This window comes from Aspergillus luchuensis, chromosome 5 (assembly GCF_016861625.1).
Source record: "Aspergillus luchuensis IFO 4308 DNA, chromosome 5, nearly complete sequence".
NCBI lineage: Eukaryota > Fungi > Ascomycota > Eurotiomycetes > Eurotiales > Aspergillaceae > Aspergillus > Aspergillus luchuensis.
The window spans coordinates 4,290,344-4,317,733 of NC_054853.1; the positions used below are offsets into that span (position 1 = coordinate 4,290,344).

At 50.4% G+C, this 27,390-nt stretch overlaps 6 protein-coding genes across 6 annotated transcripts; 1 reads left to right on the plus strand and 5 right to left on the minus strand.

Annotated features, from left to right (window-relative positions):
- Positions 1-993: 993 nt before the first annotated feature.
- Positions 994-2,957, minus strand: sebA (putative C2H2 transcription factor (Seb1); the record flags this gene model as incomplete). Its single annotated transcript, XM_041691339.1, has 2 exons — positions 994-2,255; positions 2,384-2,957. 2 exons carry the CDS (start codon positions 2,955-2,957, stop codon positions 994-996), a joined length of 1,836 nt encoding a protein of 611 aa, XP_041544833.1.
- A 14,285-nt stretch (positions 2,958-17,242) lies between these two features.
- Positions 17,243-18,449, minus strand: AKAW2_51413A (thioredoxin-like protein 1; the record flags this gene model as incomplete). Its single annotated transcript, XM_041691340.1, has 3 exons — positions 17,243-18,014; positions 18,086-18,233; positions 18,371-18,449. 3 exons carry the CDS (start codon positions 18,447-18,449, stop codon positions 17,243-17,245), a joined length of 999 nt encoding a protein of 332 aa, XP_041544834.1.
- A 732-nt stretch (positions 18,450-19,181) lies between these two features.
- DPH4 (diphthamide biosynthesis protein 4) lies at positions 19,182-19,784 on the minus strand (the record flags this gene model as incomplete). The annotated part of the gene is made up of 1 exon (XM_041691341.1): positions 19,182-19,784. The coding sequence occupies one exon, from the start codon at positions 19,782-19,784 to the stop codon at positions 19,182-19,184; it is 603 nt and encodes a 200-aa protein (XP_041544835.1).
- A 714-nt stretch (positions 19,785-20,498) lies between these two features.
- Positions 20,499-21,665, minus strand: CCP1 (peroxidase; the record flags this gene model as incomplete). The annotated part of the gene is made up of 2 exons (XM_041691342.1): positions 20,499-21,236; positions 21,309-21,665. 2 exons carry the CDS (start codon positions 21,663-21,665, stop codon positions 20,499-20,501), a joined length of 1,095 nt encoding a protein of 364 aa, XP_041544836.1.
- Positions 21,666-23,857: 2,192 nt separating this feature from the next.
- AKAW2_51416A (uncharacterized protein) lies at positions 23,858-24,839 on the minus strand (the record flags this gene model as incomplete). Its single annotated transcript, XM_041691343.1, has 2 exons — positions 23,858-24,497; positions 24,559-24,839. The coding sequence occupies 2 exons, from the start codon at positions 24,837-24,839 to the stop codon at positions 23,858-23,860; spliced, it is 921 nt and encodes a 306-aa protein (XP_041544837.1).
- A 634-nt stretch (positions 24,840-25,473) lies between these two features.
- On the plus strand, positions 25,474-27,250 carry AKAW2_51417S (Zn(II)2Cys6 transcription factor; the record flags this gene model as incomplete). Its single annotated transcript, XM_041691344.1, has 4 exons — positions 25,474-25,524; positions 25,605-26,177; positions 26,230-26,373; positions 26,426-27,250. 4 exons carry the CDS (start codon positions 25,474-25,476, stop codon positions 27,248-27,250), a joined length of 1,593 nt encoding a protein of 530 aa, XP_041544838.1.
- Between the last annotated feature and the right edge of the window lie 140 nt (positions 27,251-27,390).

Consider the following 27,390-nt stretch of genomic DNA (forward strand, 5'->3'; position numbering starts at 1 on the left):
AGCCGACTGCAGCCGCCCGAGTCATACTACCAAGTATCTATACGCTGCATATAGCTAAGACTACAACCATACTATTTATACAACGCTAGCTTACAGTCTACTGGTATGAGTTGTGATATGTTCAAAATATCGATTATACTAGCTAAGTTGCAGAACGAACAATACGCTCAACACAAATGGCACACAAGTATTATGCACATGTGGATGCAACCGACAAGAGTGGAAGGAAATAGGATGATGCACACAGGGGTATGAGGCAACGATTGGGGAAATTTGATAGTATTAAATTGTACATGTGGCCAGCACAAATCGATTGGGGGTGGATGGTTCTGCAATCAGCAGAATGACAGGAGTGTGCAAAAATATTACATCGAATAGGCACAATGAATGCAACTGAAGGCAACAAAAAAAGAAGAATGAAGTATATAGCAGAAGCTGGTAAGGAAAAGAGGTGGGAGATCGGGTACACAGAAAATCGCCGACAGGGGGTCAATAGCCCCCGTCGCGCGAGGATTGAGTCGGAGATATTCTCTCGCTGCGAACAGATTGTAAAAAAAGAAAGGTAAAAAGGAGTAGAAAGGGGAATCGGAGAAAAGATCAACCCAGATCACCAGTGCCTCAAATGTGAAAGTCATCATGCGCTCTAATTAGTTTTGGTCCAACCGTGGACTCCAAGTGCGCCCAAGTTCCGTTGCCGCCGGTCTAATGCTTCGCCAATATTCGGTCCCATAAAGGGTGCCCTTTGCTCATGGTTTGTATCGTTTTCGTTTTTTCTTTTCCTTTTTTGAGTAGGGCACCAGAACCGGTCAAAACCCGTACACCTGTAATTCCTATTCTGGTCACCGCCAGAAACAAAGCCCGGACGCCAAACCGCAAGACCAAGTCAGACCAACCAGTGGAATGGAAGGTTATGTTTAGGATGTTATTAAGTGATATATGGGGAGCTCCTGGTCACATATCATCGTGATAGCTGCAAGCCAAGCGGATGCCAGTCTAGGCGTCGCTGTCGCGCTTGCGCTTCTTGGGCTCCCGTCGGTCGACGGTCGGCGAGTCAGAGGAACTCTCATCCGACTCACTGGTTGTCGACTTGGTAGCGGCGGCGTTGGCGGCCTCGTAGAGAACGTTCCCCAGCGTACTAGGGTCTCGTTCTTCATAGGAGTTTGGCGGGGTCGCGTTGCCGGTGTCGATGACGCCCATCACGACAGAGCCACCCGCATGAGTGCGAGCGTGCTGCGCAAGGTTGTCGCTCCGCGAGAACTTCTTACCGCACTCGTTGCACTCGAAAGGCTTGTCCTGAGTGTGGAGGGAGCGGTAGTGACGCTTGAGGTGCTCTTGGCGACGGAAGCGACGGGAGCAGAGAGTGCACACAAAGGTCTTGGAGGGATCGTCCGTCAGGGACTGCTTACGGCCACGTCGGTTGACCGAAACGGGGGCAGCAGGAGCCTCAGAAGCGCAAGAATGCGCGTCGGAGTTGTGGCGGGCCTGGACAGCCTGGGGTGTCGACGAATTTGTCTCCGTGCTGGAGGCACGGCTGTTGACCGAAGGCTGTGACTTCTTGCTAATCGAGTCCGTTTCGCTGTCCGAGGTACTAGCCCGCTTCAGCGACTTGCGGTTGTTCCGCTTCTTGTTACCCATCTCTTCCGAGGCTTCATTGATGTTGGTCTGGACGCCAGTGAAGTCGTGGCTTCCCAAGTAAGGAAGACTGGACTGACTGAGATCCTGCTCGTCAGACTCGTCGAAGCTCTGCTCACTGAAGAACTCCTCTTCCTCGAGAGGGTATGTCGTTCCCACACGCTGCCTCTTCTCGCCCAGGTAGTAGGCGTTGCCACTAGGGGGGAAGTCGACCAGGCGGTTGACGAATTCGTCTTCCGAGTCCAGGTCCGAGAAGCTGTCAAAGGTGGGCAGGCTGCTGAGAGGGTCCTCCGAAGAGGAGCAGGTGAAGGCGGGCGAGAGAGTCTCATGGACAGGAAGGGTCACGGCCTCGCCGCCCAAAACCACGCGAGGCTCCTCGTCATCGCAAGAAAGCGTGGGCAGAGGCGGCAGGTCAGCAGAGGTGGCATTGATGGAGGACTCGACCGTCAGCTGACGGGGGTCACAGAAGTCGGAGCTGGACTGCTCGGTCGGCAGACCTTGAGGCTGGGCAACGAATGTGGGGGCCACGGGAGATGGCGATGGGGAAAGAGATGGGCAAGAGCTGTGCGCTGACAGAAGCTCGGATGTTTGGCTGGCGGTGAGGGAAGGCGGATGTATGAACACTAGAACAAGTCGAGTTAGTTTCCCTGTACAACCCTAGATGTCTGGCCCCGTGCGTTTTCCGTTGGAAGCACCCATCCCTCCAATCTGGCACCCAAGTAGAAAGACAACGGGTTAGACAATCACTTACCAGGAGTAAGAGGCGGCGAGTCAGACCGGGTCCAGTCAGCATTGGCCAGAATCTCTGCATGAACATCTCCCTCGCATCCCTCCTTGACACCCTCCACCTTCTCGAAAGCAAAGAAGCTGTCATTGATTGGGGTGTGAAGAGTGCCGCTGGTAGAAGGCGGGCTGCTGATCGAGCTCCCAGCTGTGGAGAGTGGTGGGGTGGAGGGGAATGCGTAGTAGTCGTTACCGACGAACCTCGTGTCCAAAGGCATCAGGGCAGGAGAGCCCTGCTGCACAACAATGGTGGGCTTGAGGTGTGACGGCTGAGGAGAGGCAATGGGAGTCATGTTCATGGCGCCACGGAAGGCGTTAGTGGTAGCCATCTGGTGCATGTTCATAAGAGGGGCAGTGTAGAGAGTCTGCTGCTCCGGCATGCAGTGCTGTGGTTGTTGCTGGAAAGCCTGCACTTGGCCGTAGTATGACTGCATATCTGAAGGGTGGCTGGTGAAATGTTGTCTTTGCTGCGAATCAGGGTAGTATGCAAAAGATGGTTGACCTTGCACCGGAGTAGGTGCCATGGTGTATGTTCCGTCCATTGTGTCTAGAGATAAAGAACAGGGAACCCGGTCAGTCACTCGCACTGCGCCTTGAATAGGAAGAGGTGCACTCACAGATGGTAGGACGTTGTGAATACAAGAGTAGAGGTAGCTCTACTCTTTAGTGGATATTATTAGTTATATAGTGGGTAGCTCGTCCACAGCGATGAGCGCTGAAGGTGAATGAATGTCTTGCAGAGTTGTTTGCACTTTGAGAGAGAATGACTGGGGGAAGGACAGATGATAATCCAGGAACCGCTCTCAACCAGTAGAGTATATATGAGATGCGAGATTGACTGATTGATTGGTTGATTGGTATGCTGTGAGAAACGACTGTTTCGTTCTTGATCGAAAGGTTGAATGTCGTGTTGGTGGTATCTGGGATTATATCTGACGACTATGCCGCAAGTCTATGAAGGAAGGACAGGCACCTTGTATGTCGAAACGAGCCAAACCAAAAGATGAGTATGGTTCAGGACGTTCTCGATTCAAGGAAACCGGGAGAGACTGTATAGAGTCGCAAAAGTGAAAGAGAGAAAAAGAGGGCAGACAATTAAGATTAAGAGAGAGAGATAAAAGAGAGAGGGAAGAGAGAAAGGAAAGACTAGATGAGGATCGAGACAAGTCTAAAAAGGGCAAAAATGGAAAAAATAAGAAATAAAGAAGATTAATTTGAAGGACGAGGACAGTCGCGGGGAAAATGAGAGACAGGGCCGATATGGAAAGAGGAAAGCCGGCCAGAAGGATGGGCAGTGGATAAAAGAGCGACTGATCTGCTTGTGCTACGAGCTGGTAGCGCCGTGAGTAGTGAGCAGTAGGACTGGAGCCGTACTTTTTAGTCTGAAAGCCTTTTTGGGCGAGATGGGCTGCATGGAACTTTACTTTCGCTGGTGGTGGTGCCAGCAGCGAACGGTCACTACTATAATAGTAGTAGTAATCGTAATATAGTAATAAATCAACTAATAAATCTGCCGGAATGGTATGGTGTCATATGTTCGGAGACTCTCTTTTTCTTCCTTTTTTTATTATTATTATTTTCTTATTTTATTCTCTTTTCGTAAGATTTATTTTTATTTATTTTGGGAATTCATTTTTTGAACCCTTTTTTGGTGAATTATTATTATTTTGGATTTTTCCATTTCCCTCTTTTTTTTTTTTTTTTAATTTCTCCCACAGCCTTCTTCTCGACCCCAAATAATTTTTGGGGGGATCATTTGTCCTCGGATTATCATCATGCCTGCCCACTTTTTTTATCCTTATGCACATCCGTCCTGGGTAAGTCGATTTTCTAGTCTGGGGCGGCAAAGAATAGCAGATTGGCGCCGGTGCACATCTCAGTACCAACCGAATGAGAAACTTGGGAGCGGAGACCAACGGGAGGTGGAACCCTCCTCGGCGGGCTTCTTCATCATCACAGTCAGCGGCATCAGCAGCAGTTAGTAGTTAGTTTAGTTTAGTTAGCAGCAGGAGCAGAGCAATATTCAACCTAGGCAGGTAGAGGTAGAACCCGACCAACCTAAGTTAGCCGGGACATGTTGTGCCATTCCTCAATTTGGGTGAGTGGGTTCTTGGTGGAGGAGGGAGGGAGAGAGAGAGAGGGGAATGGGGGGAGGGAGAGCAGAGTGGATGGACAAAAAGTTGTAGTAAGTTGGATCAGAAGTTAACAAGAGACGACGAATCCCCGACCGGACTAGCCAGAAACTTGGCCCCACCTTGTCGGCCGCGGAGCCCAAAAAGGCGTAAGTTGCGTGGGGCACATGAGCACGAGTGGGAACATTGGCGGCCCTCAAAGCCCCATTTCAATGGTGCATGAGAAAATGGTCGGTCCTCCAAGCCCATTATTACGGAACCCACGTCCTACCGTAATGGCTTGGTAAATGCGGAGATGTCCATGTTCCAATAGGAGGCCGCGATGGCATGAGCGTGTGGGAGAAATGCCACAAGATACCTGGCTCCTGAGGTACGACGCCTATCTATACGATACCTGATATAGTAGGTCGTACCAGGTGTGACTGACGCCTTTCAATTCCCACTCGTGGTGGTCCAAATGGCCACTTTAAGCCCCCCCTCTCTTTCTCCCCCCAGAAAATCTCTTCGTAACGGCCGAGTAGTTTAGGCTTGAGGAATATGATTCCATTACCTGATAGCAATGATTGACTGCAAGAAGTGGGATACAGAGATAAAGCGAGAGTGTGTGTGAAAGTAGAAAGTTGGCCACAACTTTCGTTTGTCTCACGTAATTTACCCATGTTTTCGCTGGTACCGTATTTATGAGCAACCTACTAACTAGCATTCTCATGGGAATGGCTGTGTGTGTGAATTGCCACACACCCCAATCCGAGACCGTAGGTACGTATTATTATTGCTCCCAAAATAGTAGCCAACCTTCTGTGATTGCCCATCCTCCCTCTCTGCCAGTCACAATGCTTCCCTTCCCCTGCTCGCTCAGCTCTGGAGGCCCAACATCACAGCTGCGCGCTTACCATCCATCACATTTTTGCCATCAAATGACAAGGCGGCCAACTCGTTCAGCCCTTGCAATGATGATGTTCTACAACTTACAGTAGTATTACTCGCTACGCTGTTGGATGGTGGTCCCGTTACCAATTAGGACCTGCATCATCTCTTAGCCTATCTGGCTTGTCAGCGGCTTGTCTGTCCCACAGACATGGACGAGTGAGCGCAAATCGGGCCAGTCAGCATCTCCAGACCTAATGAAAGTGGGGGCTTTGTTGGGCGGGGCGGGGGGTTAGTGGTGTAGAGCGAAAGAGAGAGCAAGAGAGCAAAGAGGATGCGGGTGTTAAAGGATTGAATTGGAAAAAGGGCAGCACATCCGACTAACCAATAAGCAGGTCGGCCACTGATAGCAAGCCTAGTCCTGCCGGGGGACATCGTGACATTCAACCGAAGTTGGCTGCATTGGAAGCCAATAGACTCAACCCGTGAAAGGGAGGGATTGACTCGCCGGCTAAGCTAGTCGGCCCCACCGAGCATCCCGTCCGCCATTTGGGGGATGTCCTCTTAGTCTTTAGTCCCCCCTCCGTCTCCCAAATGGAAAACTCAAAGGGAAAACGGCAAAGGGAAAAGGGAAGGGAACAAAGATGTGCACTGCAATTGAGGGAATGGATGGCCCATGTTCCAACACTGGGACCGTCCCGGGCCACATTTCGAGTAAGATCAGCAGAGCAATGACTGAGAACAATTGGTTGGAAGTTGGAGAAAGAAGTCAACTTTCACTCACACACCACTCACTCACTCACACCCACGCAACGCACGCACACACGGGCAAGTCAGTCAGTCAATCAGTTGTCAAGATTGCTGTTGTCCGGGCCAAATTGGCCAGTGCCCATTGTCAAGTCCCCATTTTCCGTCTTCCCCCTTCTCCTCCTTGCCTATCTTGCTTTCTCGAGGGTCGGTGACTTCGCTCTGGACTTGCCTTTCGGTCTTGCTTTGGATTTTGTGGGCTCCACGGTATGCACGTAATTCGACAACCGATGAAGCCAAATCCGAAAGCCGGTCCCCTGTTCTGATAAGAGAGAGCACGAACGAAAAAAACGTCCGTAAGTATACCTAATCTATCTGGCAGTAGTAGTGGCAACTAGCAATTTCGAGAAACAAGCGACTGGAATAAATTATTTCTACACCAATGGTGAAACGGTCCTGAGTAGGGCCCACCCTCTTTGTGGCATGGTGCTAAGAGTCGGTACTATGGGATACCCGGCCTTATGGGTGGCACTACAGCAGAGTACTTACTACGGACCTGCCAGCCAGGTACTTCCGGGGGGGTCTCGCGCAGGCTAGGCAGACGAATCCCTGTTCATATTAACGTTTATTAATATGGCTATTATTATTCCTGTTGTAAATTCTTATTATTTTCACCGTTATTTTATGGGCCTAGGTAGTTTGTAGGTAGTAATGTCCGCGAAACGATTCCTTTCATATGATTCTTGTCGTTACTTAGAGTAGAAACCGAGAGCGGCCAGGTCCGCCATGACCCCCCCCCCCCCCCCCCTCCATCCCATATCATACCAGTAAGTTAGTGAATAGCTTGGAGACCCTATTATCCGATAGGATGTCATATGCCAGATGCGATGCGCAAAAGACATAGTGCGTACAGCATTATTGAACCTACTTGGGCTAGAATTCTAGGCAAAGAAGATTATCGTTCATGCATCTGCCCTATCATTCTGGGGTAGATGGATACTTGGGAAACGTAACAGAGGACTAGCCACTTATTGTACCTGGATTAAATTGGGCACATAGCTGGGTAGATAGATAGTAGTGTTTTTTGTTCTTTTTTAAGGCGTTATGTCAAATCCAAGGTACTGGGATACTCCGAAACCTAAAGTACCGGAGGCCTAAGACCAACTTTGGGGAGGTTCCTAATATTTGGGAAGAAGTAGTACCTAGATAGTAACTTTAGTTCATGTGAGCCAGTGACGCAGCAGATAGTAGTGTGCGCAGGCAACGCGGCGCGCGCGCTCGCGCGACCGAGCGACAAACAATCAATCATCTATTTTTTTGCCCTTCCCTTCACCAAAGAAAACCTGGAACTCGCTCACATTTGAGATGCGACGTGTTCAACGGCGGGAATGGATCGATCAGGTTTGTGGTCGGTCTACTGCAGGAACCGATGCGGAGCGATGGTAAGGGTAGTTAGGTTGCAGGCTTGGTAAGAGAGGGGAAACGTCCCTGGGATGGGCTGCCGCCAACCCGACCCTTGCTTGAATCGTGTATTTTCAGTTGTCCGATGGCGCGCCAAGTGGCACAACAGGGCTTACATGGCAGATGAACGCAGCTGTCAAAATGGATTCTCAGGATCTGATTTGCTTCAGTTCTTCTTCCTCTTCGGTGTCTCTACATTGATCGGGATTAGTTCTGTCTTGGATCTTTCTTCATTTCGGTTTTCATTAAGTTATGTGATGGTATGCTTTAGTCGGTCTCATACGATATTAATAAATTTATTTTTAACGTTCTATAGTAGTACTAAGTAGTCGTACTACTACCTAGCCGAGTCTTCGTCTCTTGGGAGGGAAAGAAGAATGTGACTGCCTACGATAGGGCTTCAATGCCAATAAAGAGGTTTCTTTTGATTGCTACTATCTATTTTCTGCAAGCCCGGCAATCTTCGCGTTCGATAGTTTGGGTTTCAAATTCAGGTACGGTGCGTTGGCCGCCGCGTAAATCCCCCGAACGACGTGTTTTACTTGCCAGATAGGTAAAATTAGAACCCATCGCAGCAAGCCCCCCCAAGTTGAAAAAGTGATGCAAACAGACCGATATGCAGGAGCAAACACAAAATAGAGGTTCAACATGACGACATCTGAAGATTGTCCCTGTCCCTGAGTAGAGAGGCGCTGATGATGCCCGATGATGATGATGATACGCGATAACCCAGCCAGACAACCAACTGACAGGCTGCGCCACGGTAAATCATGGGAAGCAAGGGGATTACAAGCAGAGCTGTCAGACTCCAGAACACGGACCCCCTGGGCCTATCAATTTCCCCTTCCAGCCTCGGCCCATGAGCATCACAATAGCCCATCCCAAACCCTGGCCACCGCCACGCAACTGGCCCAACCGGTCTGAAACGTTCTCCTGCCGAGTCCCCTGCTCAGCGACATGACTCGTCCATCTCGTCTGCCCCTGGTGAGTATCTCAGCTTGTACATCAGTTGCACAGACTTTCTCATATTCTCTCTTGTTTTCCTTCACTTCCTGTCCAATCAATCAATTGATTGATTGATTGAATGTGAAATGAATGATTAACTTTTACTTACAAACATACATACTACATGCATACATTATAACATACATACGGTAATGGGCAGTAAAACCCATCCCGGACCGATTTACCGCACCGCCGCCCGGGGTGTGTGTGTGACTGTGTGTGTGTGGATCTAAAGATAGAAAAGCCGTCCATTTCCCTGGCCAGGCCACTTTTCCTTTTTCGACCGAAGCTTCCGGGAGTCGGGACGGGCCCCGAGCGAGGTAAAATTGCCAATAATATTACTCACCTACTTCGCAAGCTATCTACAGTAACTACTACTACGGAGTACGACTATACCATAACCACCACTAAGCTAACTGTAGTGAGAAGAAAGCTAGGCAGAAAACCAAGATTTGAAATCAGGATATGACTATGGAGCATTCAGGAACATTAAGAGAAGTGGGAATATCTATCTATTGCGTTCCTCGGCGTGTGTCTAGCTTCTCGGTAGTACGTAGCCTAGAAATGCTAGAAGTGCGTAGTCTCGAGACTAGAACAATTATCCTACGCTTTAGAAGCGTGCTATATTGCTTGCCACGACCGGCGTAAGTTAAACAATTAGCAAGCAATACGAGGAAGAAGAGGGGGAGGAGGGGGGGGGAAGAACTGCCGACTTACCCCTTCAGGCTAGTATGTCCACTGGGTTAATCTATGCATGGAAGCCGTCGAGCTTCGAGAAAACTTACCAAGGAAGCCAAAGCAAGTTCTACCGTCCCAGCTACTGCCTAGTTGAGGTCTAGTGAGGTTGGTTAGGGGACACAACTACTCACTAGAACCCTCCACACGCTACGGAGCTCCAGTGTAGCTCCTTGGAAGGAAAGAGACTCCAGTTCTTCGAAGTTTCTATGCGCTACTTTTCTGCAGACTTACACTGTTTACGAACGGAGTACCGCCTCCAGCAAACACCGAAGGAGGCGGGGTGGGTTGTGGTGGAAAGCGAGAGCGATTCCATCGGCCAGGCCTAGCTAACTAGTAAACTACAGTAGGTCAACAATCGCAGCTAGCTAGCTAGCTAGCTAGGGAGCTATCTACGGAATTCCGTTGACAATGCCGGGGATTTCACTCGAGTTGGTAAACCCACGAAGTGTAAGCAGCGAAGCAGCCCACCCTCCAAAGATCCGGGATTTGTCCAGTGTATGCCACTAATTAGAATCATACCCAGCAATACTACTACGGAGTAACTGGTTCTTTTTGGCCCTTTTGAGGCAATGCCGCAAGACCCCTGTTGGTCGCCACAAAGTAAACCGTCGCCACAAACAAAGAACCGTTGCAGCAATAGCAACGCAACCACAACCACAACCAACAACAAAGGAAGAGCCGATGCGGGTCCCATCTGGTAGGATTCTAATCGCGCAAAAGAAACGATAGGATCAAACCTGCATAAGCTAATGGAGGCGGTAAATGAAAATCCGTCGTCATCGCCCGTGGTTGACAAATTGATAGCGATAGTCCAAAGTAGCTTCTTTTGTTTTTTTGTTTTTTTTTTATTCTTTTGCACTGTCAAGGCGGTCTCGGTCTAGAAGGGGGAATGAGCATGGCGCATCATCTGTTCTACTATGGTGTACCAGCATGTCCCCATCCCATCTATTCCCATCATGCACCTGCATGTCCTTCAGGACACTTACTCCAGACGACGGTCGTCTATGATCCTCACTATACCCACAACTCTATCATTTCCCGACACCAGTGTTTACCTTACTCCGTACACCGGTGACAGGCATAACCTCCTCCCCCCTTCTCCATTCGACTCCCGGACTCCACCAGGGCAAGATTACGAAAGATATCTAGACTCGACGGCTGTCTCGCATTATCTATTATGGCGCCGCTTCGGCATGCCACCGACAGTTTAGATGAGTAGTGAAGATGAGCGCCACCGGAAGGCAGCGCATCTTGCCTCTTTGCGACCTCGGCGGTGGGTTTCGAAATGGGGATGGGCGCGCATCCGCGCTGACAGACGGGCGGTAGGGGACTTAGGCCCGTCTTCCGCGCCAGTGGTACCCCGTGTGGGTGGCCACGCAGGTCCTCACGAGTGAGGGAAAAAAAGAAAAAAAATTTCTGGTCTCAATTGCGACCGTGCGAGAAGTGTCAATTTGGCGAAGGCCCTTCTCGGATGCGTGGCCCCCCTTCTTCTCGGGCGAATCAGAGTCAGGAAAAAGTCGTGCTGGACAAAGCACTGTGGGATGTCCGGGCTGCTGCGTGTATCCGGTGGTGGCAGAATGGGGAATCCTGACAGATTCCATGCCGCTTGGATCCGAAACTGGAGGCGAGCAGAGGGGGGAAAAAAAAGGCGAATCACAATGGGTCAGATATGGCACCGTATTCTACCCTCTAATTCCAATAGGTTCCGCGGAGACCGGAAGCAACGGTTATCGGATACCCAGATGTGTACCAAGATTATGGATGGATATCAATTGGTTTATACAGTGGCACAAGATCTATGGGGGGTTAAGACTAGCGAACGATAGAGAGCCTGTGAGAGAGCGAAGTGGCCCTTATCGGTACCGGCTTCCCAAGACCACAACACACCATATCTTACGATGTTGCCTTGAACAAGACACGCCGGACAATCCGATTGCGGATCCTCCCAATTAATTACTCCCCGGTACTACTCACCGTACGGCGTATATGCTGAACCATTGAAACAGCAGCACATCATGCGACGCCGATAAGTCACTACTATTACTGGAACGATTCTCAAGCAGGAAGGTGATTATATACTTCAGGCACCATGATCGCCTGATATATAGTTGTTGTACAACCGCCGTGGGGGGAATGATTGACGGTTGATCGCGTGAACAAATGACTTCGATGCGACACACGTAGCGATCAAATCATTGCCATCTAATTGGAATTAATGCAACACCCAAAATATGGGCATTGCCCGTTAAGCTCGCTCGAGATCATGCTGGCCTTGGTGGACTGATACGATAAAGTTCAGGCGAACCAATAGTGCAGCGCCTAGTGTGGATGAGGGTTTGACACCATCCAGAGAATTGGAACGGGGAGGCAGGACTGGAAATTACCCTCGCTGTCAATTTCCAGCACCAAATCGGTGCGAGACTATCACCGAGCGACCGGGCCTGCCGTGCATCGTGCAGAGTCAGAAACAGCAGATCTTCCATTCCGTGTCTGCTCCATACTACGACTACTACTAATCTACCGGCTGGAGACTGGACCAGCTTTACTACTGTCTCCGGAACGAGTCAAGACGAGCAGTCGAGGGAAGAGTGGCTAATGGGGCTAGACCTAATGTGGCTGGGACTATGGTAATGGACCTCTCCATCCATTAGGGCACCACTACGCCAAACCGAGCAACAGGAATTCCGACGGCAAACTAAACTCCTCTCCGTGGAATACTCTGTTCTTAGTTCTTACAGAATAGTACCGACGTCGAGCGTTTGGTAAAAGCAGTAAGCTCGAAATCTGAAACACACTACGCGGACAGCAATCCTCCAATCACAGCTGGCTTTGTCTAGGCGTGTCTCGGTTTCGTCTTAGTCAGGTCCCCAGAATTCTGACTGAACAGCACTAATCCCATTGCGTATACTAGCACTATGGAGTAGTACTCTGTACTAATTAGATACTAGTTGGTACTTGGTAGTCCTCGTTGCCTCCGGAAAGGGGGAGGGGACAGAGCCAAGCCATCTCCGACTGTTTTACTTCTCAGCATCCACTAGTTGGTAGTAGAATGGAGTATATTCTCCGTACGACACTAAAATGACGATAACCTCTCCTAAATCGCCATTAGGGATCTCACCTCATCCCTCATCCTGAAGCCAATCAAATGGCCCCTGACTAAACGGGATAATGCTGTGAAGGTCGCTACGTCATGGGCAGACAAACCTTCTCCATAGCAATCAATTAACGTCGAACATAGTGTCTTTACCTAATGCAACCGAAGTCTTTAGAGGCTTCTTCGAACCTTCGAATCCTCGACACGGGGTGAGCTTGATTTCAGCAATAGCAACCGCCACGTACGATTCTCCAAATTGTGCCACAGTGGTGGCCTCAGAATCCAGGACCCTCACCCTCTCTCTCTCTGTCTATGGTTCCGAATTCCGGCAGACTCCCGAGCCCTTCTATGAACCAAGGATGATGAAGAGGGGTGGTGTTATGATTAACTATGGTTCATACACAGGACTCTGCAACATATTTCCGAGTGATCTCTTTCAAACACGACTCTGGGTCGTTTCGGAAGAAGAATCCACCCCATCATCAGACCATGCCATATGCCAGCTACGCCACAACATTCCCATCCTCGGCAGTAGACCATGGTTTGCAACGTATGCTCGCCTAAGATGCACTCGCCAACAGAGACGAATTTGTTGTCCGTCATGCTCTTGCGCAAAATGGATGCCGTCCGACCGAGTTGAGTAACGGGAACATTTGAGTTAGACGTAGCTGCTAACTATCCAGTTGCCAAGCGGTCCTCGTGTCTGCTGGACGGGCTGGGACTGGCGCAAGTCGGTCTTCGATTGCCGGCATGAAGCTACCGCACTTTTTGCGGGGACTTTCCACCATCACTGCCTGCACTACTGCGTGTTCCACTGCGGACTAAACCAAGTCGGAATTCCATGTCTCTTTTGGCTTTGGGCGATTTTCGCTTACCTCCTGATCTGGGTGTCTTTGGATACATCAAGTGTGATAGTGATGAGCAGCTACCATCCCGCATTTTTTTTTTTTTCTTTCTTTGTTTACGGTTCATGAGCCAACAGGGATCCAAGACATTACCCCGAGACTACCACAGGGCTGCTAGCTGAGCTTAAACCGTGCCAATCCACGAGTGACTTCGACGTGTTCAACTGCTTCTAAGGCCCATCAGTCCATACCAATTGGGGAAGGTGCGCCCTTTTTCTATGTGTGATTGTCCCATCTCGTGCTGATTCCAATCACAACTGCATGCTCGTCTCGGCACTTCAGAACACTGTCGAACCAGCGGGCAGACGGGAAGACATCCATGTGGCGTGCTCCGTTGAGTTCTGTTCCTGGATTGGTGCAGGGAAGATCATGGACTAAAGTGGCCGATCGCAGCGACCAGTGAATACGACAAACAAATTACCTAGGCCCGACACTGATAAGCTACCAACCTTTTTCTCTGCACGTGCGTATTGATTGAACAGCATCATACTCGGGTGTATCTATGCTGTGGCTACGAATTGCTCCAATCGTGGAGAAACCCGGGAGTGATCCAATGGATGCCAGCGGGGAGAGAGGGACTGATTCGCACCACCAGCCATGGCGAAAATCATGAGTATCTCTTACTCAACCCCATCCCAGCGCTACTCCATCCTGGATCGTGTCGTCGGAGCTTTTGGAGGCATGGGCTCTGAACGGCCACGGACATTGGTTATTCGTCCCGAGCCTAGCCCAGTCGGGTATATAGATAGTATTCCGACCCGTGGTTCCAGCTCGCATTGGGGATGAGAGCTCTTGCGTGTGGGCTCCAGTTGGGATCTTGGTCCCGTAGCCGCTCCCAGTATGATGATTGTCCGTGACTCCATTGGAAATGGCGTCACCGGGGAAATTAAGATACGGAAATCACGCAAACAGAGAGGAAGCTCACCGTTCGCCCGAGAAAGCCTGTCTCTAACAAAACTCTCTTTGCGAAGGTTGAGAACGGAGAAATAGTGCGAACCCTCCCGACGGGACAGGCTAATACTACTACCTATCTCTATATTCTTCTGACTAACCAGAGACACATAATCGCCACTTCCAAGACGCCAACATGGGCTATCGAAAATAAAAATGCGGAGAAGCAAATGGTGCGCCATTAAACTTGGCCCTGGAATTAGGGTCCCTTCGGAGCTCACGGCAAGCAAGCTCGAATCATCAACCACCCGACTTACTATATTTGTGCGCCGTATACTGATGATCCCACGAACAGCAATTCTCTAGTCAGAGTGGACCAAAATGCAGAATCCAAAACAACAGCATCCGCCGCACGACGAAAACAGAGATAAGAGCAACATCGGACCCGACATGTCTGATGGAGTAGGTCTCCCACTCTGGTGATCCGGCACCGTCCGCTGGGATGCGATTGGAGGTACCAATCCTCGAAAGGGCAGGTAGCAGGTTTGTGGTTTCCTGTGCACGGAAACTTTCACGCCGACATCGCTAAGCAATTGGGATTGATAACAGAGTCATGCAGATATGGATACAAGAATTCGAATTTCTGGGTCGCAGGCAAACCTGCGCGGCATAGCGCGAGGCCAAGGTGCCTTCGGGTGAACTTTATCGCAGGAAGGAATTGCTTCCATGGCGCGCTACTCCACACTCCGGGCAGCTTCTGCCAGTCGGAAAGCGCTGTCTCACGCTGATACTTCCGGCGGCGACCCAATAGCCCCCTCTGCCTCATGGGTCGCCAGTGTGACTATGCACGGGATAATGAGCATCCATAAAGAGAGAGTGATGCGATTTGTGCGATAGCTGCGTCGACCAGTGTCCCAACATGATCGACGGCCGCCCCAGCCTAGGGCCCAGAAAAGGTCTTGGATTGCCCTCTGCACATTGCACCCTTGCGAGTGGGGGAGAGCGGGCGCAAAGACTGACCACTATCAGTCTCAATCAATCACGACAACAACAGTTACGTGAGGGAATTCGTCTCAGATAAGGTAGGCTTGCGGTTCCTTGGGTCGCAGTGGGATCTCGGTCAGACCAAGCGGATCGCGGTAAGCACTGAACATCCCGAAAAGAACAATGCTCGTTCAGCTGGTTCAGCTTCCTTGGTCAGCCCGCTTCCTCACGGACCGTGCTGAACCAGAGTTTTTTTTTCGACCTCTTCGTTACCCGGTGGTATCAGCCCCCAAGGTCCTGACGTGAGAGGTGCCCGGGCGCGGCGCGGTGCAGGCTGCAGAACGTGCGAGTGGGATGGAACCATGGGTCCTTTTTGCATAGTTCCTCACAAGTTGGGGCCAAAAAAGGTGGCTCAAACAGTTAATGCATCAGACGATCCATCGGCTGTGATGCTGATTAGCGACGAGGACACGGACATCTGCAGCCTGCAGACACAGCCATCGCGAGAGAAGAAAAAAAATCTGACATGCACACTACTAATTCGATACTACCAGGTTCCGGCTTACGACGACAATTTGCCCCCAAACCAATGCAGCAGGCGCATCTGCGGTCACTGTATTTAGTTGGTATGTACGGAGTATGCCGGTATTCCTGGACGCAATTGGTTTTAACCGAGCAAGCATCATGCTAGGCGATGATGGCAGTTGAACCCCGACCCTAGTAGATAGGCCCTGGGGCTGGGGTTGGGGCCAGGGCCAGGGCGCAAGGCGCAAACGGATGAGAATCCTTGTCATCCGGACGCAATCAGCCGGCGAAAAGATTCAACTAAGACGCGCACGACGGAGAGAAAAAAGTACCACGGGTACTCTGTACTACCACTAAGAAACAGCCACGCCGACAGAAGGAGAAACAAGGTAAGCATAAGCAACAAGCAATGCAATAGCAAAGCGGAATATTAGCATAGCACCGGAGTAGCATATAGCAATAAGCAAACGATCTTATACCTCCGACGAATATCACCGATAGGTAGGAAGTGAATACGCTATGATCCAACCACCACAAACATAATCATATGTAACCACCACAACAAGGATATCAAATATCAAAACATCAAAATATAAAATAAATCCTGCAGGAAAATAAAATAGGCCTCAGTGGATGAAGTTAAGATCAATCTCCCAGATCAACGGGAGTCAGTCTCTTCCTATCATATATGAAAAACATCCAATAATCTCATCATCGACCTGATATATTATAATATCAAAAGAAGAAGAAGAGAAAGAGAGAAAGTTTTCCCACACCGAAAATTTTCACTCCCAACCCAAAAACCCGCTTACTCATCACCCACCCAACCCATCCAGATATGAGAAGAGTGAATGAATGAAATCTCGCTTAACCCGGAACAACAAATCATCCATATCCCCACCAAACACAACCTATAAATACAACCTCACCCCCTCCACCCTTTTAGGTTCTTTTTTTCTCTTTTCTTTCTTCGTGCGGCGACGCAACTATTTTCACCCGTGTTGCCTGGACATCATGCTTCTTCTGTGATGTTGTCAAACCCCAGGTGTCAGTTGCGTCACAGACGAACGGAATTGCACACCGGTTCTTACTTTATTGGTCTTTCTGTTTTCTTTTCCCACTAGGATTAGACCATTTGGTTTGGGATCGGACATTTCTTTTTCATTATCATTATCAGTACTATTATCATAGATGTATCTGTCTATGGTGGTGGTGTTGTGATTATTTTAGTATAGATTTGTGTTGGCTGTAGTGATACTGCTGCTTTCTGTACTGGTTATGTGTGGTGCAGATTGTGGTCGGACTAGACTATGGTCAATAGGTTTCGTACATTATGAATATGAATATTATCTTGGTCATGAGGTTCAAATGTCTTCTAGGTACTCCATAGTAGAAATGTAGTGGTTTCCGTTCTGCTTTGTTACTCTGTCTAGTGCGTTGCTATCATATATCTACTCCATCCTTGTACTGGTATGCACTTACTCCCCCGGCTCATCACCAATCTTCTCCAACTTACCCATCTCCCTCTTCTCGCCCGCCTCTCCAAAGATCCTCACCCGATCAACCCGCAACTTCTCACTATCCCCATCGCCATCCACGAAGAAAATCACCAACGACGTAACACTCTGGAACTTGACAAACCGCAAATCCACCTTGGCCGTACCCGTCTTGGGATCCCAGTCCTCCGGCTGAATCGTAACCGTCTGCACAGCAGGGATATCATCCGCCTCGTCGAATCCCAACACATGCGACCGGTTCGTATACAACGACACCGTCCGGGGGCGCATCGGCCGCTCGTCCTCATCCTCAACCTCCTCCTCCGCTGACGGCGGGAGCGACGTAATCTGCAACGAATGCACCTTCAGCGTAGACTGGAACGGGATGAACAGCATCAACTGCTCGTCTGTATCACTCTCCACCCAATCCGGTGCGGCCCCGGCCTTGCCCTTGGCGTTGTTCAGGGAGGATGGCTTCGAGCTATCGAAGAGCGTCTTGGCTGTGCCGAACTCGCTCGCCCGGTTCAGTAGCTCCAGACCCTTGGGGTCGTATTGGTCCGAGATATCGCTGTAGTTCTTGGGTGCCGGGAGGCCGATCCAGCCTACGCCGCTGCTGGAGCCGGCGTCGTTGCCTTCAGGTGCTTTTTCGGCTTCCGTGGCGAGCTTGCGCACGAGGTCGTTGAGCTCTTTGGCATTGGCGCCGCGGACGGTGGAGGTTGGGCGGCCGCGCTCGAAGAGGACGAAGGTGGGCATTCTTAAGTAGGGGTTAATAGCTGTATTGTAGTTTGCTTGGTCGGGTTTGTAGGATGTGGGATAGGCACGTACGCTGTGATCCCATACTGTCTTGCGATGTCTTGGTTCTTGTCAACGTTGATCTTCGTAAAGGTGATCTTGTTCGGGCGTGAGAGCTGCCCGGCTAGCTGCTCGTATGCGGGGGCGATGGCTTTGCATGGTCCACACCAATCTGCGTAGACTGTGTTTGTTTCTATGAGTTAGTTTGTATCTCTTTGTGAGGTTTGTTTGATTGTAGGAGATGGAGTGACGTTGCGAGTGAATGGATGGTGATGGTGGTGGGGAGGGGAAGGTGGGGGACAGCAGATGGGAGCTCACAGTCGGCGACAACAAAGGTGGAGGAGCTCAATAGAGAGCTGAATTGCTCGCGTGAGTTGATTTGCACGAGTGTCGACATGGTGGAGGTGTGTGTCGCGTAGTGAAGAACGCGAAGGGAGATGGAAGGAGGTTGGCGGTTGGTTTGGTGAGCTGCGGTGGTGGTTACTGTTAGGGACTGGAGATATATTGCCGATATGTCATCAACGCCCCCGCCGCCCACTTACAGCAGTAAGTACTACTAAGTATGAGATGTATATGGTGAAGACTTGTCAACTCCAAATATAACTTAATCTAATCATACCTGTGCTTGGTTATGTATCCGGTTAATTCTATTCTGTAGTTTATAATCTCAACATTTCTCATATCTCATATATCATATCTTGACCCTGGTGGCTCAGGTCTTGATGCAGGCAGACGTGGCGGTGATAGCAACAAAATCAGAAGAAACCATGCTTTACCACGAAGATATAAGCATCCAGGGTGCTGCATCAGTCCGCAAGCAGTATTCCAACTTCCCTTGGAAGGGCAGACACAGGTCAAAGTGCGACTAGGCCAGCAGCGTCCGCTGCGGCAGGCATCATGGCTCACCACGAGCCTATCCTCGAAGAGTCCTTTGGACGACAGACAGAGTGCGCACCGCACAATGCCATTCATGGGCTGATTCTCCGTCACCATACCCTGCCAGCCAAGTGCGGGCCACAACGATCGCGACCAAAGGCATCCAACGGGTATACCCCGAGCAATGAATCCATCCATCGACGCCCTAAGGCGACAAACTAAATCAAACATCACACATATCCCACAGCACCACTCAAGTATCCTCCTCATCCCCATCCTCAACAGCAAACAAAACCTTCATCCACAAACTACACCCCCGACAACCCACAACAATCTCCCCGTGCTCCGCCTCCCTCTCCAAATCCTGCTCCGTAACCAAGAACCCCCTCTCATCTCCACACCGACACCCTCGATACCAGAGCGCAGCGTCCGCATCAGTCTCATCGCACGCCAGATCCTCCAGATCAACGACCTCCAACCCGGTATGGAAAACCGTCCCTGTCTTCTCCCGCTCCGCGACCCTTGCGCGATCGAGTCGCAGCGACCGATCATATTCAGCGCGTAGATATGGAACAGATAGTGTTTTGTATGCGGTTGTAATCTCGTCTATTGTGTAGCGATGGGTCGTGTGCGACGAGGAGTTTGTGTCTGATGTAGTGAGGCTGCTGGTGCTGGTGTTGCTGGTCTGGACATCTTTTGCGATTGCGCCGGGCGCTTTGTCCGGGTGGTGCTTGAGCAGGGCTTTGTGGTAGGCTGCTTTCAGTTGTTGTTTGGAGAGTGCTGTTGGCGTTTCTGTGAAGGGAAGGTTGAGGACTTCGTAGTGGTCTTGGGTGAGGGGGTGGTTGGATCTGGTCATGGTGGGTTGGGTATTGCGGTGCGGCAGATGTAGATGGTTTCTTTTTTACGCGGATTGGTAGGAGGGTTGGTTCCTTCGCCAAGGATAAGTTGATTTGGTATGTAGTTATTGTTCCATTCAGTCTGATTCGTATCTTGGGAGATGAAGGCTCTGGTGGGCTCTAGGCTGGTCAGTTGCTTGAGATGCGGCGGTTGGTGTTCGGAGATTGAAAGACTTTCTCGTCGGCTCCGCACCGCCGCCACTTCTTGTGCGCTTCCGGAGTGATGCCGACTCGGCGTGACAACAACCATACATTGTACTACGTGATTGCAATGCCGGACAGATTCCTTTGTTACATTGCAATCGATGGTAAGAAAGCGGATGCATTGTGGGTTGAGCGATCAATAATAGATAATCAGCCGATTCAACTACTAAGTAGGGGTGATATATATACCGCAGCACGTTCGCTAATGAGGTACTACGGCAATTCATATTACGAGGTATCATCTGAATCTTCAATGGATGGTTTATTGATCTAATCTTCTAGATGTTCCCACCCCTGTATGGTTTAATGCCCCGCGGCAGGACATGCCTATCTAAGACGCATGCTATGGTCGTCGAACATCGATCGAGAACATGTCGGATATCAAAATGTGAACAAGAGAAAACAATGCTCCGCAGCTAAAACCCTGAAACAAACCGAACCCAGAATATTCACAAAGACCTGGAGAGTATTTACTCAGAGGTCTTGAAGACATAGCGGTCCTCAGTCTTGAAGGGGACACCAAGCTCAAGGAGCTTGACGAACACATTGGAGAAGTCCTTGAAGAAGAGGTCGCTGTCCTTAGCATAGAGCTCGACGTACTTGCGGAACGCCTTGTCCTTGGTCAGGGCAAGATCAGCGGGCATCATCATCAGGGTACCAGTGGTCTTGTCAGTGAACTGCTTGGGGCCGTTCCACTTGCGCTGCTGCCACTTCTCCTCAACCAACAGACGGAAGAACTCGTTGGTGAAGACGGTAGGGCTGAAGTCCCAGGGACCGTCGAAGCCAGAGCGGTCAGTGTGGGCGCGACCAAGGGAGTGAGCTCCAATCAGAGCAACGATCTCCTGGTCGTTGAATCCCATGCGGTAGAAGATGTCACGGATGTGCGACTGCTCCTTGGTGGCGTCGGGGAGACGTCCATCAGGGGTGCAAGCAGCAACGTCCTTGTCCTGACGGCCAGGTCTCCAGGGGATGGCAGGGCCACCAAGCTCCTGGATGGCACAGGCACCAGCCAGGGTCCAGAGGTCGGAGTAGGTGATCCAGGGGAACTGGGCCTTGATGGGCTCCAAGAAGTCTCTGGCGTGCTTGAGACCAGCGTTGGCGCCGTGGTCGGACTCGGGGGCAAATCTCATGGTGGCACCGTTGCTTCCACCAGTGCCAGTCTCCTTGTCGTAGGTACCGCTTGCGTGCCATGCCAGACGGACAAGAACCTATTCAACAACATGTGTCAGTTTCCCAGGTACTCAATGGCTCAAGCTCATCAGACGGTGACTGTCACTTACGGGTCCATAGCTGCCATCGTCATAGTCGGTCTCGTTGGCGAGACGCTGAGCAACGGCATCGTACACCTTCTGGTAGTCCTCCTTGGTGGGGACAAACTCCTTGGAGCTGACGGAGGCATCACCACCCTTCAGGTAGAAGTAGGCGCCAACACCACCAGCAGCAGCAATACCAGCCCAGAGGAGGCTGTTGGAGGACTTGGCCTCGCCAGCCTCAGAGGCATAGCCGCGGCGAGAGGCAGCACGGAAGCCCTGAGAGGGGAGGGCAAAGCGAGCACTGCGAGCAGCAGGTCTGAAGGAAGAGGTAGCGGGGGTCGAGCGAAGGAAGGCCCGGGAAGCCGTTCTAGCAGCCGATGCCATTGTGAAAGAATGTAAAGGGAAGGAGACGAATGCTCAGGGGTGAATTGGATGTAAAGGTATGACAGAAGTCACTGGATGGTACACGGAGGATGGATGAAGAAATCCAGGGACAGATGGATTACCTCGGGTGTAAGACGGGAGAGAAGAGGAAGGACAGAATAATAAGGTAGGAGGGAGGAGAAGGGGAGAGGGAGAGAGAAAGACAGAAGAGGAGACGAAGACAGGGATACTAATAGGCTGCGAATGTTCTCCTCAGCACTTCCAGCGACTTCCTCCACAACGACTTAGTAGTATGCCGAGTCCGTTGTCCAGGCACGGCGCACCAATGGCAACACGCAGATTGACGAGCTCTGGGCCGAATCTTTTGAGTCAGCAAGTCACTCTCCGCATTTCAGGCGCCGTGAATCTCTTTAGTCCGCGGGCAACTGTGAGGAGACCAGAATTGGGTGACCCGATCTCCGGCAATTGGACCTGTCCGTGGCAAGATGGCCCTTTTCCCGACCCATGGCTCCAATCTCAGTCTACGAGTCTTTGATTGCTACAGAGTGCCACAGAGCATTGATTGACTGAGCCATTGTTTGGTCGATTAACAGTGATTTGCGTGTTGAGTTGAGAGTTGAGAGGTCAGAGTTCAGAGCTCTCAGGAGGGGCAGCAGCCCATCTCCATGCAACGATCATAACCGATGCGACTAGTCTATCGCTCGTTTCTGGGTCCGCGGGCGGGTCCGTTGCCATATTATTAACAGGAACATTCTCTTTGGCAGAGACTCGCTGGTCTCACCTGCTCTTTGCTCTTGAGCCGCGGTAAATTCCGGGCCACCCACTTGCCTTCTCCCTTCAATTGGTTCCTATTACTAAACTTTTATCCGTCCAGAATCTTCCCATTACTCAGCTCGGGGAGTCTGGCTCTTATGATAACTGCTATCAGCCCTTCAGAACCATTCTAGAAGTCTGCTGAACAGAGCTCTCTTACAAACACTGCTTCTGATAAACAACTAGGCCTTGATGCTTATCATTATCAGTTGCTATGGTAGCTTTGCGTCCAATATAGTCGGACACGTTGGCGACCGCAAAAAAATAGCATGCCCGGTCATCAACCATAGCTTCAGCTCCTCTTTGATTGATCTCAGAGCTGCAGCAACGATCATCCTCAGACAGATAGGACGAGGAGCGACCAGATGCAAGGGGCGTTAACTGGCTCGTACTTCCAGAGGGCGCAAAGCACCCGTTTCAGTAGCACCGGAACATGTTCACCCCCTTCATCGGAATGCTTTCCGTACAAACGACGAAACAACCATTCCGGTCTCCCAGATCTACGTACCGCACACCACATATGCACAGCTACAAATAAAAAAGGTAGAGATAAACTCAGGATGTCCGTCGTAAAAATAGTCCTGCCGTCCGATAAAAGCGAACACCAGGGTGGAGTAGACGCAGCTCTGCTAAAAACTGTTTGGTTTTGATCTTCCACTGAACGAACTTGAAAAAAAAGTATGCCTCTTCGCCATTGAAAAGGCTAGAAGCGCACTGTGTGGTTTTCGTTGTGCTACGAGAAAAGAAAAACGCGAGACAAAAAAAAAAGCAGAAAAGAATAAACAGCTGAATGATGCTGCAAACATTCTGCAGTCATTCCTCTACAGTAAGTGTAGACGCTTCAAGCCAAAGGCATGGGGAGGAATCGTTCATCATATTCCTAAAACCCCTATGGGCTGAGGGTTGAAGGCAGGTTGAGTGACTGTAAGGGAAGGGGGAAACGGTGGGTGAGGGAAATTTGGGGAGAAAATTGGTCTTTTCGCTTAAGCTTTAGGTCATGTGATGTGAACGCTAGCCTAAGCGAGTATGGTTGCTCCTATTGCTCGATACATACTGGCAGGCTGTCTGGCACTTTCATTGACCTTCAGCATTTAGATCTGTTGCTACATATATGGCTCCAGCATGCTATTTTACGTTAATGGGCTGGTTGGAGTGACTGAGTGCGTGCCATCAATGTCTGGTGCTATACCTATCGCCTATATACTAAGTATGGCCTGGTTTACTGTGCCAAGTCGTTGCGAGCCTCAGGCGAGAGGAAATATATGTCTATGCGACTGACATGTCATTAGAAATGTCAAAAGATTTTGTTCCTTCAAAAAATCATCATCACCCGACTTAGATACATATCATCAACAGCAATGCTCAGTACAACTGAGACCTCACTGCTTCCTAGATCTGGTCGCATCGATGGCCAGTCCAATGAGCTGGCTAATAGGTCCACCACGTCTCTTCTTTCTCCTCCGTTCTTGTCTTCCGGAGTTGTACGACATCAACCCAGGACTCTGTTGGGACTCGAGCTCAGGACCTCCCTGAGCCGGTGCCTCGCAGGCCTCATACTCTGTCGTGCGTTGACGGACTTCCAGAGTCATTCCGACTCCCAGACAGATCCCAACAATCACGATCTCCTCCAGAACAGCCATGACCAGGAAGACAGTGACGTTTCCGGTCAACATGTTGAACGTGGGGTTGTGCGTGAATACAGACAACAGGGAGTATATGAGGCGCACGAGAAGCAACGGAACTGAGATTCCGACTGCCAAAACCAAGCGATGTTCGCCATCCTCAATGCTTCCATACTTGCTTCCGACGACGAGTAGCAGGGCACAGAGACAGGCCCATGCGATGACGTATAGAACGTCGCCAACTTTGGCTTCTGTACTGTTCGTGATTCCCTGAAGGCTCGAGCTGTTGCTTGCACCAACAATACAAAGAATCATGCCCGCCAGTGTGAGGAGACCGACTAATCTGAAGAAGGCTGGAAGGAGGCCTCGTCCGGTTTTTCGATGGATAGACTCGTTACTGGAGTACGAGGGACTGGTTAGTTTCTTCTCGACTCAGAGCAGATCAGAATGACACGTACACTCGGGACAAGAGACCGATGCAAGTGGAAATCAGAGGGGCAAGTCCGATGGAAGTGCAAACTCCCCATGCGATATAAAGGTCGATGGTCTCAGGGTGGGCTATCGTGGCCAGGTAGCAGCACGAACCAACAATGCGGGCCAAGGAGAAGATTATCAAGAGAACCCAGCCAGCGTTTCTCTGGAAGCCATGGCGGAAGCCCATGTACAACGAGATGAATAGGGACGGGAAGTATACGATCAATTCCAGAATGGAGAGACCATGTCGGTAGTTGACGGCCATGATTGCGATAGAGAGACGAACAACGAGTCAGTGTCTCTTATAGGCTAGAAGAGAAGAAGTGTTGACTTCAGAACAATTTGCTTCATTGGAATGTCGATAGAGGAGAGGCAAGTTATATAACAATTTCAGGCAACCGTTATTCCCCCTGTTGAAGACTGCTATAATCCTAGCAAGATCACACATTTTCTTCACGGTACCAGTGCCTGCACCCACAAGGCTGTGCTTCACTGGAATGTACCTCAAACAAGCATCTATCGCGAGCTTGAGGCTATGCTTAGCCATATCGTTCTGCCCAACCAAAGGCCATAATGAAGGCTAGATGGAGCAAACTTGATGGACATTTCAACGACGATATCGTGGACGGACATCAGGTCCAATCAGAACACGGTATTGCTCGCCCTGCTTCCCCAATGCGGCTAGACCAACCCCACCGGACTGGGGCTTCGCTGGACTCGTGGCGTTTGGTGATCCCTCAATACGAACTTCATCTATCTTGCTCCCCGAAGTTCAGTCTGGAAAGGACCTACATGTTGAGGCCGCAATATGTCAACCTTGCTATACCCTTCTATTACGCTATTTAGGCATCGCGTGTGATACGACCACATCCCAGTCTACATGCGGCTCCTCATTCGTGATGGGCAAACCAAGCGGAGGGTGTGGTACGTGTCGTGCGAGGAGAGTCAAAGTAAGTAGTATGGCCTTGTCATCGTATCGAAGACACCGGCGCCTTCCATCCATCCCATCTGGTCTGATCACTGCTCTTAGTGCGATGAAGCTAGACCAGTCTGCGGTCGTTGTAGAAAAGCAAGGCGGACTTGTTCCGGCTATCGAGACCCGCACTCGGTATGGTTTAGAGACGAGAGCGATGCAGTAGCCCGAAGAGTCAAGAGATCTGCCAATTTAGACACAGAATCTTCCTCCACAGAGCCTTCGGTTTTGACGCTAGCAAGACGAAACACCTCCCAGGGAGTAAATCCTGGACACTACCCTCTGCGGTTCCCCCTAGCGATAGTTAACTTTGCGTTGGATCATACCTTCCAAGCCACATGCTTTTTCCTGAACACGTACACGTGGTTCAATGCGTCTAACACGGTGGAAACCTCCTTCAAACATGGTGCTGGTTCTGCTGAGTCCCTTGGCCAGAAAGCTATGATGGCTAGCATTGCATCCGTGGGCTTAGCGAATCTTGCTAGTATGCAGAGGTCCTCGTCAATGCGGCTGTCGGCTCGGCGCGAGTACACTAAGGCTCTGCAGCTGACGAACTCAGCTTTATGCGATCCGAAAATGGTTACAGCAGATACCACGCTAACCGCGATCGTTTGCTTATCATTATTCGAGGTGGGTTTGACTTTAACCATTGACCGAGCATATGGCTGACTGATTTATTTAGATTATTGCTTGCCAGAGAAATGAGAGCCTGCTATCCTGGACCGAACACTCACAGGGGGTGGCAACTGTCCTTGAACTTCGCGGCAGAGATCAGCTTCGGCGCGAAGGCGGGTTCTGGATGTTTCAAGCCCTCCGTAATGAGGTGGTGCGTGTTATCGCTAGTCTCTTATATAGAATCTGGCTAATGACCCCTTCAGCTCCTCGGTTGCCTACAAAAGAAGACGAGACTCCCTTCTGTCCTGATCGATATGTCTGATCAAGTAGCTACCGACCTGATGTCGTATACTCTTCCAACTGACGGAGATCGACTAGTTAAGGTCATGGCTAAGTTCGCCGGGGTTCAGGCTGATGTCAGAGAAGGAATACTCTCGGACAGCAGTGAGATTGTGAAGATGGCCATGGCCATAGACTTGGAGCTAGAGCAATTCGCTAGTAATGTTTCAGCCAGTTTCACCTACAAGGTAGAGACACAGCCGGGCAGTGTCTCATCCTGCGAGGACGAGAAGGGCAATTTCTGCCATTACCAAGGGACCTATCATATCTATCAATCCGTCTGGTCCTGCAATATTTGGAACAACTACCGCTACATCCGAATCCTCGTTAACGACATGATCCTGGACCATCTGCGATTGATGGCATTGGGTGGCCATCAAGTGCTAGACTATGGCCTCTTCAAGGCCCATTGTATTCGGATCCGTGATCTGATGAGGCAGCTCGCCACGGACATCTGTTGCTCTATTCCTTTCAAGTTCGGAGTTGCTGGCAACGAAAGCAAGAATGTCTTTGATTCTCCGCATACCTATGCGGGCACAGGGTTCACTTTGCTTCTGCCGTTGACCATGGCCGCACTTGTTGGCGGAGCTTCAAGCCCGATGCATAACTGGGCCATGAGATGCTTCAACGTGATTGGTCGGGAGATGGGCATTGGGACCGCTTTAACCATCATGACCGTCTTAAGGGAAGAACAGGGTGGGCTACATTGGATAGATGCGATGGAGTCTGGTGACACCGTTTGGCAATGAACTTGCCCAAGACGCCTCCATCGGCGTGGGGTATGGCTCTCTGTGTATGACGCAAACATATAGTATATCTACGGATAGAGTGAACTGGAGTGTATATAGATACAAATTCTACTGTGTAATGATGCACCGTGAAATAATGC